This window comes from Glandiceps talaboti, chromosome 16 (genome assembly GCF_964340395.1).
Source record: "Glandiceps talaboti chromosome 16, keGlaTala1.1, whole genome shotgun sequence".
Taxonomy (NCBI): domain Eukaryota; kingdom Metazoa; phylum Hemichordata; class Enteropneusta; family Spengelidae; genus Glandiceps; species Glandiceps talaboti.
The window spans coordinates 8,352,861-8,367,272 of record NC_135564.1 but is presented as its reverse complement, the minus strand read 5'-3'; the positions used below and the strand labels follow the sequence as shown (position 1 = coordinate 8,367,272).

The following is a 14,412-nucleotide window of genomic DNA, read 5'->3' as shown; positions in this document are numbered from 1 at the left end:
ACTACCTTGTATTTCAATGTAACACATATTCAAGGTATATCTCTCTTAGTTTCTCTTCAGCACTCACTTCTCTGAAATTTGTTCCATAGAGCTTACATCCATTATGCCAAACATTGGTCCTGCAGCGCTTACAAAAACGTGCATTTGACTCATTCACATCTATACTATTGGTTCTACTCTTCCACACCAGTCACATATATTCTCCACATTGATATATTCTCTTCGACAATAATCAAGTTAAGTGCGGCCATTAAAGGATACATGCATATCAATAAACAGGAATCCTCAAATGATTGGGAATAATATTAATCTCAGTGAAGAGGATTTGCGAACCACACAATTCGTAAAGTTATCACTTAAACTTCTCCATGTCTATGCTCAGCTACTATACATGGTCTTCCAGGCTGCAACATGCTCTCACTACAAAGTACTCAAGGTATCACAGTAGAAATTATGATGTGCACCAAGGCATTTGCCCTTATCTCGTTTGTACCTGTATCGTGTTATGGAATAAGAAAATGGTGTTATCGTATTCTCCAGATATCGACGAATGTAACCTTGACAACGGTGGATGTCAACATAACTGTATAAACGCTGATGGATCATTTATCTGTACTTGTCGTGATGGGTATACATTGAACGGAGATGGATCCACGTGTCTAGGTGAATGTTGTATTCGTCTTGTCCCGATTCGTCTATAGTGCCATGTATTCTTAAATTTTGGTATTGCCAATATTGTAGTCAGTGGGTATTAATAACATCTTCAGCACATGTAAAAATGTATAGAATGTTATAGAGTGAAACTTTGCTTCCTTTCTGTGGGGTGCTTTATACAGAGGGCTTAGTAGATCTTTCACCGATGACACCTGCCTTTAATCTCCAATGAGTGGAAGCTTGATAATCTTACAGTACTGCAGTGTGGTTTGCCAGAGAACACCATTCAAATTCAAATTCATTATGTCATCGTATCTCTTAGATATCGACGAATGTAACCTTGGCAACGGTGGATGTCAGCATAACTGTAAAAATATCGATGGATCATTCATCTGTACTTGTAATGATGGGTTTACAATGAATGGAGATGGATCCACATGTTCAGGTGAAAATTAATATAAACATTTTGTCCAGTACTGTGTTGTACAGTGGATCTTCGAATCCAGGTATATGATCACACACACACACACATACACACACACACACAAATCGATGTAAAATTATGTTCATCAAAAACAACTTTTCACACATCACATCTTACTATATGACGTCCGCGCTCCTTAATCAATAGAGACTTGTCAGCTAATCTGTACTATGAAAATATACAACTACATATTGAGCTCCTCGACTACACCATACCTTAATAGTAGGAAGTGCTCAAAGTACTACAGTAAGGATAATCATATGCACAAATAAATCTGGCCTTATTATCTCAATTTATCAGTCAGTTTCAATAGTTTATCTTATCGTATCCTATAGATATTAACGAGTGTAACCTTGACAATGGTGGATGTGAGCAATTCTGCACAAATACTGATGGATCATTTATCTGTACGTGTAGTGATGGGTATACACTGAACGAAGATGAGACCACATGTTCAGGTGATTTTGATGGGTCAGACAGCGACCTCTTTACTCTCAGTACAATTTATCACTGCTTCATAAGGGGAACATTAATTTGTTAACTACCTTGTATTTCAATGTTACACATATACAAGATATATCTCTCTCAGTTTCTCTTCAGCACTCACTTCTCTGAAATTTGTTCCATAGAGCTTACATCCATTTTGCCAAACATTGGTCCTGCAGCACTTACAAAAACGTGCACTTGACTCCATTCACATCTATATTATTGGTTCTAATCTTCCACACCAGTCACATCTATTCTCCACATTTATATATTCTTCGACAATAATCAAGTGCGGCCATTAAAGGATACATGCATATCAATAAACAGGAATCCTCAAATGATTGGGAATAATATTAATCTCAGTGAAGAGGATTTGCTATCACACAATTCGTAAAGTTATCACTTAAACTTCTCCATGTCTATGCTCAGCTACTATACATGGTCTTCCAGGCTGCACCATGCTCTCACTACAAAGTACTCAAGGTATCACAGTAGAAATTATGATGTGCACCAAGGCATTTGCACTTATCTCGTTTGTACTTGTATCGTGTTATGGAATAAGAAAATGGTGTTATCGTATTCTCCAGATATCGACGAATGTAACCTTGACAACGGTGGATGTCAACATAACTGTATAAACGCCGATGGATCATTTATCTGTACTTGTAGTGATGGGTATACATTGAACGGAGATGGATCCACGTGTCTAGGTGAATGTTGTATTTGTCTTGTCCCGATTCGTCTATAGTGCCATGTATTCTTAAATATTGGTATTGCCAATATTGTGGTCAGTGGGTATTAATAACATCTTCAGCACATGTAAAAATGTATAGAATGTTATAGAGGGAAACATTGCTTCCTTTCTGTGGGGTGCTTTATACAGAGAGCTTAGTAAATCTTTCACCGATGACACCTGCCTTTGGACCTCAAATGAGTGGAAACTTGATAACCTTACAGTACTGCAGTGTGGTTTGCCAGACAACACCATTCAAATTCAAATTCAAATTCATTATGTCATCGTATCTCTTAGATATCGACGAATGTAACCTTGGCAACGGTGGATGTCAGCATAACTGTAAAAATATCGATGGATCATTCATCTGTACTTGTAATGATGGGTTTACAATGAATGGAGACGGATCCACATGTTCAGGTGAAAATTAATATAAACATTTTGTCCAGTACTGTGTTGTACAGTGGATCTTCGAATCCAGGTATATGATCACAAAAAACAAAACAAACAAATGAATGAATGTGAAATTATGTTCATCAAAAACAACTTTTCACACATCACATCTTACTATATGACGTCCGCGCTCCTTAATCAATGGAGATGTGTCAGCTAATCTGTACTATGAAAATATACGACCAAATGAGCTACTCGACTACACCATACCTTAATAGTAGGAAGTGCTCAAAGTACTACAGTAAAGATAATCATATGCACAAATAAATCTGGCCTTATTATATCAATTTATGGTCAGTTTCAATAGTTTGTCTTATCGTATCCTATAGATATCAACGAGTGTAACCTTGACAATGGTGGATGTGAGCAATTCTGCACAAATACTGATGGATCATTTATCTGTACGTGTAGTGATGGGTATACACTGAACGAAGACGAGACCACGTGTGCAGGTGAAAGTTGTGTTCACCATGTGTTTAATTACTTGATATGTTTGTCACATCGTGGTATTGCCAATGTTGTTGGCTGTCATTCAAATCCGTTAATGCTTATGTCATGTATCGAGCGAACCATTATAGCTTTGGGATGCTACAGCCCATCATTATTGGCCCTCTCCCTCTAGGTAATTTACAAGGCTGAGGAAAAGGTTTCTTCAACACAAAGCAGTTTCAACATTTTATTCTATCATGTCAAGGGTTCCACGTTTCTACCACAGTTCTGCGCCCCCAACCTTCTCATTTCTTTTATTGAGGTTTTATCTGAGATTGGAAACTTGGATTGAACAATATATGACGCAATTTGATGATCACAAAACTAGCGGTTATCGCACATGGTGAAAGTTAAACCACTCCATCCATACTTATGTCAATTAAACACCGAGTAACTTCATCATATACTTCAGATATCAACGAAAACTCTAATATTGGCAATATGTAAATTTATTCTGCGAGCCTTTACTTTGTTTCAGTTAGAGTGTTTTATACAGAAGGCTTATTCCCTCCAATGCAACCAGCATGGCTTTGCTGAGTATGCATTTTGTCAGTTGAAATTCAGATTGTCTTACCATATCCTCTAGATATAAACGAGTGTAACCTTGCCAACGGTGGTTGTCAGCATAACTGTGTAAATACGAGGGGATCATTCATCTGTACTTGCAGTGATGGTTATACATTGAATGCAGATGGGACCACGTGTTCAGGTGAACGTGGCGTTCATCCTATGTTGAATATTGTATATCCCAATAGCTCTTCTATAACAGATGATGCTGTCAAAGAGTGTGAATAGTATCCTTTATATATATAATTATATATATATATATATATATATATATATATATATATATATATATATATATATATATAGTAAATAGTATCAAACTCGTAGAATAGAGTGCTCGATGCTTGGGTAAGCAGGGCGGGAATAATCAAAGTAGGTTGGTTGGAACTTGAGGTGCTTGGTTGTAACTCCGAGTTTCACGCTCAATGCGTTCATCAGACAACTGTCAGCTACTCGTTGTGTTACTGTACAACGCACTGAAGGACAGCGGTTACACAGAGAAAATATCCTACACTAACAACCCACAAGCACCTAGAAAAAGAACCCGCCAGCGTAACATCATCTGGTTCAACCCACCATTCAGCTCTAACGTCAGAACAAGCATTGGGGGAATATTTCTAAAACTCATCAGGAAACATTTCCCAAAGAAATCAACCCTACACAAGATCTTCAACCAAAATACAATGAAAGTCAGTTACAGCTGCATGCCAAACGTCGCCAACATCATCAAAACACATAACAACAAAATCGCGAACAACAACACAACGACCAAAGAGAAATCCTGCAACTGCCGAAATAAAAGTACATGCCCCCTACAGGAAAGCTGCCTGACCACCAGTATAATCTACAACGCAGAAGTAAAAAGAGAGGAATGCAACCAACCCCCCAAACTGTACATCGGCCTGACTGAACATGCCTTCAAACAAAGATACAATAACCACAACCTAACCTTCAGACACGAAAAATACGCAAACAGCACTGAACTTTCGAAATACATCTGGCAGCTGAAAAGAAATAAAAAAACGTTCAATGTAGACTGGTCTATATCACAGAGAGCACGACCATACAGTAACGAAACCAAACGATGCGACCTCTGCCTAACTGAAAAACTCTGCATCCTCAACGCCGACAAACAAACACTTCTCAACAAAAAATCTGAACTCATCTCAAAGTGCCGACACGAAAACAAGTTCTACATAGCGAACTTCAAAAGTAACATCACCTGACAAATCTGAGGACCCCTTGTATGCATAGAAACAATACACAATTAACTGCCAATAAATTCTTTCACACCTTACACATATAAATACAGTAACACAACGAGTAGCTGACAGTTGTCTGATGAACGCATTGAGCGTGAAACTCGGAGTTACAACCAAGCACCTCAAGTTCCAACCAACCTACTTTGATTATATATATATATATATATATATATATATATATATATATATATATATATATATATATATATATATATATATAACTAATGTATGCAATTGACACTTAGGTTCTTGCTTTTGAGTGCTGTAAACATACAGTCTAGTCATTGGCCTTCGATTCTCTGTCATACAATTAATTAGTCAGTCAACACTGCTCCACAGGGGAAAATTGATTTGTCAACACTAACCCTACTGTTTCAAATTGCATATGAATACACGTTTTCTCCTATTACACATCATCAGTGTGATTCAATTTGTGTTATCGTATCCTCTAGATACCAACGAATGTAACCTTGGCAATGGTGGATGTCAGCATGACTGTATTGATACCGATGAATCATTCATATGTACTTGTAATGACGGGTATACACTGAACCAAGATGGGATCACGTGTTCAGGTGAAACCAGTGTTCAACTTGTTTCAATTCTTATATTACTTGATCTATTGTCAAATCTTGATATTACCATTATTGCTGTTAAATGGCAATAATCATATATTCAGCACATGTAAATCGGTCCAGCGAACCTTTGCTTCCATTCTATGGGGCTAATGTATACATAGGCCCTGGCCATGTATTTTCTTTACTATACAATCAACACTGCTTTGCAGGGGAAGTAAAGATGTCCAATCGCCTTCACTTATAACATAATTCGTAGTTGACGCATATTCTCATCTTCACTCACCTCTTTCCTGCTATTTTATTCATCGACTTGTATCCAAGATGTTAAGCTTTGGAGTTCAAAAAATAGGGTGTTTTAATGATAATAACAAAAGCGGTTCTTGTCAAACAAAATGAATACAGCCTTTCACCTGATCGGATCAAGTTCAGTAAACATTGCCTCTACTTTCATCACAATAGTAACATCTGACGTCAACGTTGCTTTACCTCAACAAAATTGCATTGTTATCTTATCGGATTGGCTTTTAAGATGCAATCTGACTGATGACACTTTCGTTCGGAAGTTTAAAAGAACTTTATCAGGTATATTTTCCTTTGGAAATTTATTAGAGTGGATTTCGGGCTACACCATATGCACAAGACAACACCATGCTTAAAAGTTAAGTTCTACCTGTAAGCATCATAACGCGTACAAGGTCATTCGCATCTACTCCACCTGTTTTAGTCTTGTTTAAAATCACTGTAATCGTTTCCTCTAGATATCAACGAGTGTAACCTAGGCAACGATGGATGTCAACATAACTGTATAAATACCAATGGATCATTCATCTGTACTTGTATTGACGGGTATACACTGAACGAAGATGGGACCACGTGTTCAGGTGAAAGTCAAGCTTGTCTGTTTTGTATTGATCAGTATATCGTATAATAATATATGTACGAGCAATGAAACGTTGGTGTCAAGAGTTTCAATCTATATATCGTGAAATAAAATGCATCAAGTACACAGTGTGATGCTGCTGCTGGAAGTAGTCACTGTCCTTTCTCATCTCTACATTCGTAGTTCACACTTCAGGGGAATGAACTCCATCCATTTTAACAGAAACCCTTTAGCCCAGTTTCCACTTTACTCGTATGATATCAGGATGTCAAAAATAATTCCTTCGCTATTTATGACTTCATTTCAAATTGTTTGATTGGGGTTTTCATTTAAGATATGAAAGACTGACGCTCGCAAAGTGAACTGCGACTTAATGATCATAAAACACACTTGTTCCTCAATTGAACAAAAAGTTCCCCCCTACTTCAATCCACTTCGATTTAAAATCAAATACCGTTATCGTATCCTCTAGATATAAAGCAACCAAAGTAGTGCTTAAGACATAATCTTAATGATGAAACTTTAGGTAACTTACCTTTTGAACAGTTACTAAGTCAGGTAAACTCATTTACCATACGTCAACAAAAGTCATCAAATGGTACCCCTTACCTCCTATATATCAACGAATGTAGCCTTGGCAACAGTGGATGCAAGCATAACTGCATAAATACCGATGGATCATTCATCTGTACTTGTAAAGTAGAGGCGAATGTTGTAGTAATCTTGCGACAATTATTCTATAACTAGTTAATATTCTATATTCAAGGCGATGCTCACAAATTGTTAAAGTGTGTAAGAAATAAAAATATTGTGTGCAGCAAACCAATCGATCCTTACTTTTGGGGACTGTATAATTCATGGGCTAAGACATTGGCCCTCTCTGCCGTGCAATCAAATTCAGACTTTGCTATCATATCCCCTAGATATCAACGAATGTAAATATGGCAACGGTGGATGTCAGCATACCTGTATAAATACCGATGGATCACGTGTCTGTACTTGTAATTATGGGTATACACTGAACGGAGATGGGACCACGTGTTCAGGTGAAAGTCAAGCTTATGTCAAGTTTTATATTCACCAATATATACTGGTATCACCATTGTTGCCGCTACGTGTTTCAGTCACAATATTCTACAACACATGTGCTGACTTCAATCGTCTTTTCTCTCCTCTGTCGTTTGTGTGTTCTATCGACAATAATTAACGGTGATTGCACAAAATATATAACGATAGCAATACGGCAATTCTTCCCATTCAAACGAAACACATCCATGCACGTGTGCACTTGACCCCAATTGATCATATTAACATTGCCTCTACTTCTATCACACATACTCTGTAACACGTGTTTGCCTCAATGGCATACATTTTGACAATAACTACAACACTTTAAATGAATATCAAACATTAAAGTGCACAAAATAAATGATAGTAATGCGACAGTTCTTTAAAGTCGAACTGAACACATTAAAGCACTAGACCCCCATTAATCACATTAACATTGCCTAAACATCTATGAATTAAACCTCAGACAACTAAAATTAGTAATCTGAAAAAAAACCTATCACTGATTTCAACATTGGCATGTCCTTTGACAAGAACTGTCGGTTGAGTGGTCACAGCAAGAACAATATATAATAATACCATTGGTAATGATAAATATCTCGCTGGTGGTTCGGCATCATTACGTTTGTTGAACTTCATTTTCGCACTTCTAACCAAATTTCGAAATCGTTCATAAGCTTACCTTCAGTGATAAAAGGTTCTGCAGTTATTACTGAAATGTTGATAATTTGATTTCAATTTATAATTACTTCCAAATGCATAATAATGAGATATACAGCGTTAGGTTGCGGTAGTTTTTAAATGTGTTTATCCCGTCATGTGTTATTGCATTGATCGTAGTGGTGTGGCCAGTACAATTTTCATCATGGTTTACATCAAATTATACACGTGTCAACGTCGCACTTGTGAACGTTCTTTTTGGGGTAGGGGGTTTTGTCGGTTCGATTATTGACTCGGTTTGTGCGAAATTGTCCATTAATCCACAGAACTGTAATTATCAGCAAAAATTAATGTGCAAAATTTACCTTGCTTGGGTTCCCGCTCGCTCCTGAGTCACAAAGCAAGCGCGTCCTCGTCGCGTGGTGAACGTCACACAGGATGCAAATAAAACTAATGACGCCACACGACAGATCAGCCGTTACTGTCTTTTAATATGCTCCGTCAATGCAGTTCCCAGCTTCGTAATACCAGACTGTACTAACTATGATCCGCATACTACAACTAAATAACACCGGACCATACAACACACACTGGTCAGCACTAAGACTTTGCGCCTCAACCTAGACTGTCTAAAACTACAAAGCATGTCTAAATCATCGGTATTTCCCGCTCAAAATGTCTACAAAGTAGCAAACTGTCCGGAGATGACGTAGTTCTTCCGGACTCGTCCAGAAACAACAGAAATCGCCTAGTTTCTTGTACTAGAAGTACTACATGTAGCTGTCATATTTGTGTACTATAATGGTACCGAAACTACTAAACATACTAGATCACATAGATGGAGGTTCGTTCCATCGCAATTCAGGCTTGCCAGTTACATCTCTCATTTATAATTTGGTATACAACCAAAACGTGAATAATTCGGTATGACGTAGTGTTAACAGAACAAAATGCACACACGATAGGAAACATGACAGTAGCTAGTAGTGTCTGCAATATTGGTGACGCCATTGCCACATAATTCCATATGTGTTGATCTACTTGAACTTGAATGTGTGAAACTGGCATGCAATATCGGTGACGTCATTCCCACATAATTCCCATATGTGTCGATCTACTTGTCCTTGAATGTGTGAAACTGGCAATATTGGTGACGTCATTCCCACATAATTTCCACATATGTCAACCTACTTGTTATTGAACATAAACTGTATAATCCCTTGTCGGTGAGCTATTACAGCAAAGTGAATGATGCATGGGATTTTTGCACATAAACATTCAATTATTGACAAATATTATGATGCCAGATCGCTAGAGATATTATTGTCAGTCTAGGCGATGTATCCACCAAACGCGAATGTGTGAATCTTTAAAATGACATCGACTTGTAAGACCTTTAATATTATGGTCATCAATGATGAAGTCAATCCTCTATCATGTATATAAATATCAAAAATACTGTCTACCCAAGATTGTCCTTTTTTTGGCGAAAAGATAACATTTTTCTTTCCCTCCTTCCACAGACATTCTGACTACAGATGGCGCTCTTAAGGTGGGTGGTGGTGGTGGTGGTGGTGGTGAAGCAGGAACTCCAAGCCCGGAATATGTGTCGACATCGAATTCTACTTCTGATGATGATCCAGAATCTAACGCACTAACTGAAAATGGGGGAAATAACGCTTCGTCACAATGGCATATCTACTTTCTAGCTGTTCTTGCGTTCGCTACGGTTTTTACCTCGGTGTTATTCTTCATTTTAAAACGCAAAAAGATGAACGAAGTGGCACAACAACAAGAAGAAAAACGAAAATCGAAACTTGCATGGCAAGAATAATGAGATAGAGACATATCATATCATATATGATATCATATATCATCATAAATCATATATCATATATATCATATATCATAAAATAAGTCAAATCATAGATCATATCATATCATATATCATATCATATCATATCATATTATATCATATCATATATCATATCATATCATATCATATCATATCATATCATATATCATATCAGATTATATTCAATGATTACTATATATCGTCATATGCCATCCATAGTAATCCTAACAAGTAAACTTTTATCTCGTACACTACATCAATACAATGGAAATAGTGAAACCTGAAACAAAACGCTGCCTAGCTGGACAAAAATCTTATCAACATTGTCACATTTTATCATTTGACACGACGAAAATCTTACCAAAATTGCTTCTTTAATCGTCATCATCTTAACCAACATCGATAGACTGTCACCGCTACAATTATCTGTTAAATGTACAATAACAACACATTATGTAAACCTAAAGTTGGCGCTTTCATTCTGATATTTTGTGAGACAGTCAAGTAACTAAAATGCAACAATTGTACTTCAGTTCTTGCCAAGCCAGATTGTAATATGTGGAAATTTCAATTAGATTATTTAATTCAGGCCAGATGATAATATTTAGCTAGAACTCAAGCCAGACTGTACTTGTTTCAGGTTCCGTGATTTCCGTTGCAATGTTTGCTAAACTATAGTATATGACTGTCAGCTTGAACGTTGAGGTACTAATTCCATAAATTAGAAATAGTACATCTTTGCTTTCATTTGATGTTAAGGCGGAACAAAAATAGTTGTGTATTTCCGATAACACAGCCTCAGAAAAAAAAGAATAAGTAAGTCGGGATTTTATTGTATTTTTTTCATTTTTTAATTGTCTTTTTTTTCAAAAAAAAATATTTCTTCGACCGAACACCAAACTTCAAATGTAGGCCAGAATACCCCTTCTGTGATAGTTTGATGAAATATGTACAGACATTGCTGGGAAAAGAAAACAGACATGCATGAAGGTCAATAAGACAAAGAATTCGGTCGGGTTATCGGGAACCTTTTTTTTAAATTGGCGTAAATTGTTGCTTTTTCGAGTTTTACCTCATTTCTACTTTTTTAATTTGTTTTGTGTACATATCTATTGTTCAGTCACTGTATATATCATATATGCATAAATGACCTGCTTATGTGTTAAACAGCTTAGCAAGCCATAGTTATATATGAAATACTTAGTAGTCGAATTGTAAGCAAATTAAATTTGAATATCCTGCAAATTGTGATCATATTTTCGATTGAATCATTTCATTCACCTTGAGATTTGCTCCATGTATGGTCTGTATATTTGAATTCAGTTTAAGATGATGTCACATGTATATAAATAACGTATGTCCTCATAGATTTTAAATGACAATTTATTTCATTTTATTCTGTAGAGTGCATGGTCCAAGGGAGTCACTCTTTTAACGAGTAGACATTATTGACATTCTGTGTTGCTGTACTTTGGTATATACATGTATTAGAATGATAATAATATATATATATTATTGTCTACAATTGTATATTCAAGACATGACAAACTAAATGATATATTGCATTTGAAGGGCTATCATTACGTTTATCTATTGGAAGTAGTTTTCTATACTTGTAAAGCGCAGGTCGTGTCTGTGACGTGGGAGATATAATACATAACATATAGCAAACTTTCGAATAGACACGACCACACACATACATACATATAGCATACATACATACATACATACATACATACATGCATACATACATACATACATACATACATACATACATAGTACATACACACGCACACATGCACACATGCACACATACATACATACATACATACATACATACATACATACATACATACATACATACATACATACACAGTTATGTATATGATAAACCAGTGAGCTAGAATGAGTGTTCATATAATATTCAAGCCGTTTCGTACTCATTTACTCAGTACTAAGTCGTCAAATCAGGGCACCTTTTGAAAAGCGTTCTTTTGAATCTAAATAACTATTGACATTGTCAGGTTCATACATACATTTAATGCGATATTTGTGTATTACCGAATGAAAATCAGTAATTCAGGAAGGCTTGCATAAATTACGTTTTTTCCTAATTAGTAAACATGTATGCATATTCCGCAATACATAGAGTGTAATGTAAACGCTGCTAAGACTGTTTCTAATTACTTCACACCTTCACTTCAACCGTGATACATTGTCAAGACGTCAGCTTGTTATTAAATTCTTTGGACCGAGGACGTTATATTTTATTCTAGCGATGCCTTTTCATCTTGTCTGACAAACCGTCTGTAATGTGCTATGAAAGATATAAATAAAAGGATATTGACTATGCTTTAGAATTACATCAGTTCGTTGTGTTTGATTGATTGATCCGTCTAAAAGTGTACACATTTGGACAATGTGTGCAACATCGTGTGCTAAGGGCCTTGGTTGGAATCAACGTTTCAATGAAGAAACACACTTGAAGTTGTCATGTGCGATTAACAGAACAGAGTTCAACTTTTCAAAACAAGTTGTTCCTTGGCAATGTCCAGACAAATAGCAAAGAAAGGGCACTTCGAAGTGTCACACATCGCAGCATAGAAACCAGAGTTGTACAAATACACAACGGCCAGGGCACCACATTAAAAAATAACATGAAAATGTATCTAAAACATAGATTGTGACAAGTTTGTTCCTATTAAAGTAAATCTAATTCGAGAATGAATCATTGATCTGATTGCTCTTTCAATAATTAAGGTCTACACTTGTTGATGATTGCCATCACCATGGATACACAATTTTTGAAATCTGGTATGAATGTCATCTAGAAATGACTGATAGCTTTAGAGTAGTCTCGATTTAAATGAACCATTCATTGCAAATGGGGCAATCGCCAAATCTAAATATTGCTAAGGTGTCTAACAAATAATTTCAGAGTTTCAGAAGGCGTGGCAGAGCAGAAATATCCCGTATTACACACAGGTCTATAAACTAGCCTAAACATCACACAGTACATAGGAAATAGCAGAGGCAGTCATATATCGTAACGAAAGACTGTGAGTCGCGACTGTGAGTGAATACGACGGCTGACGACGGGATAATTCCCACCCTGTGATGGTTATTTTTTTACCATCAGCCGTAACCAACATACACACTGCTAACCGCTGAAATAAGCGGGTGTGATAGTTTCGATATCAATGCTTAAGACTTGTGATTATTATTTGTACATTGTGAAGAGAGTAAGTGAAAATTATACTTTTAATCAAGTCTACTTTATTATACATGTGTGTGCGTGTAAAACCTTCAAAACCAGGACAGTTGTCAGGAATACATAAAGAAAGTATCCATCATATCTGGAATTTTTTCAAGGTAAGGTCTAATTTTCTTTACTTTATAACTCGACCCTATTTCACCTTTGATCAAATGTTTCAACTTGTTTTAATGATTCATTTCATCGGTGATATACAGTATCGGGTAGATGAGATTAACATTACACATCACATAGAATTACTTGAACATCCAACTCCAACTATCTAGTTAGGTATACATTTTTTTTTTCAAATATCAGTACTTGTAGAAAATCAAAATTTCACATATGAGTTGAATGTTCACGTCATTTCTACATGGCGACTTACATGTAGTTTATCGTTTGCACTGCCAATATGAAAATACAGGACATTAAGTGTAAATATTAAACTCAAGCTGTGACAAAGTGATAATCAATATAGTGTTAATTTGCACTTTTATTTCTTTTTCAGATTTAAACTTTAGGGATGGAGCTGTCATTTCTTCGAAACCATCACTATGACAGGATAATTGTTGGGGTTACTCTGTTGATGTTTCTTTATCTTCATGCTTGTGTTGGTAAGTAAAGACAGTTTCCATTTGCAAGAGGGCGATACTGGATAAGGCCAAATAAATAAATTTGTGTGTTCCAGATAACGCCCAATTTCATAACAGGGTAGGTAGGTAGGGAATTTTTTTAAATTTGTTTGGTCTGGTTCAAATTGTTACAATGTACGTAGAGGTCAACAGATATTTGTCATTTGATGTGTTCACACTTTCCATATGATATGCAGAAGATATTGAATGCTACACTGTATTCTGCCATGTTGTGTTGATCAAAAGACGATATTGTCATTAAATCTTATTATTTCACTCACGACACGACTCTGCAAAATCTTGGGATTTTTCAATATTTGTATCGAATACCTAAAAAAAAGTTTAGTGTTGGCAGTGA

At 36.2% G+C, this 14,412-nt stretch overlaps 1 protein-coding gene across 1 annotated transcript; it reads left to right on the top strand.

Annotated features, from left to right (window-relative positions):
* The first annotated feature begins 2,189 nt into the window (after nucleotides 1-2,189).
* Nucleotides 2,190-10,148, top strand: LOC144447742 (uncharacterized). The gene is made up of 7 exons (XM_078137822.1): nucleotides 2,190-2,334; nucleotides 2,655-2,777; nucleotides 3,140-3,262; nucleotides 3,886-4,086; nucleotides 5,581-5,703; nucleotides 6,465-6,587; nucleotides 9,838-10,148. The coding sequence occupies exons 1-7, from the start codon at nucleotides 2,190-2,192 to the stop codon at nucleotides 10,146-10,148; spliced, it is 1,149 nt and encodes a 382-aa protein (XP_077993948.1).
* The last annotated feature ends 4,264 nt before the right edge of the window (nucleotides 10,149-14,412 follow it).

What these genes read in the sequence shown, in the direction of transcription:
- LOC144447742 (XM_078137822.1), top strand. Translation starts at nt 2,190, where the DNA reads ATGGTGTTATCGTATTCTCCAGATATCGACGAATGTAACCTTGACAAC. An exon ending in AGATGGATCCACGTGTCTAG is followed by an intron (nt 2,335 to 2,654) that starts GTGAATGTTGTA and finishes CGTATCTCTTAG; the next exon opens with ATATCGACGAATGTAACCTT. An exon ending in AGACGAGACCACGTGTGCAG is followed by an intron (nt 3,263 to 3,885) that starts GTGAAAGTTGTG and finishes CATATCCTCTAG; the next exon opens with ATATAAACGAGTGTAACCTT.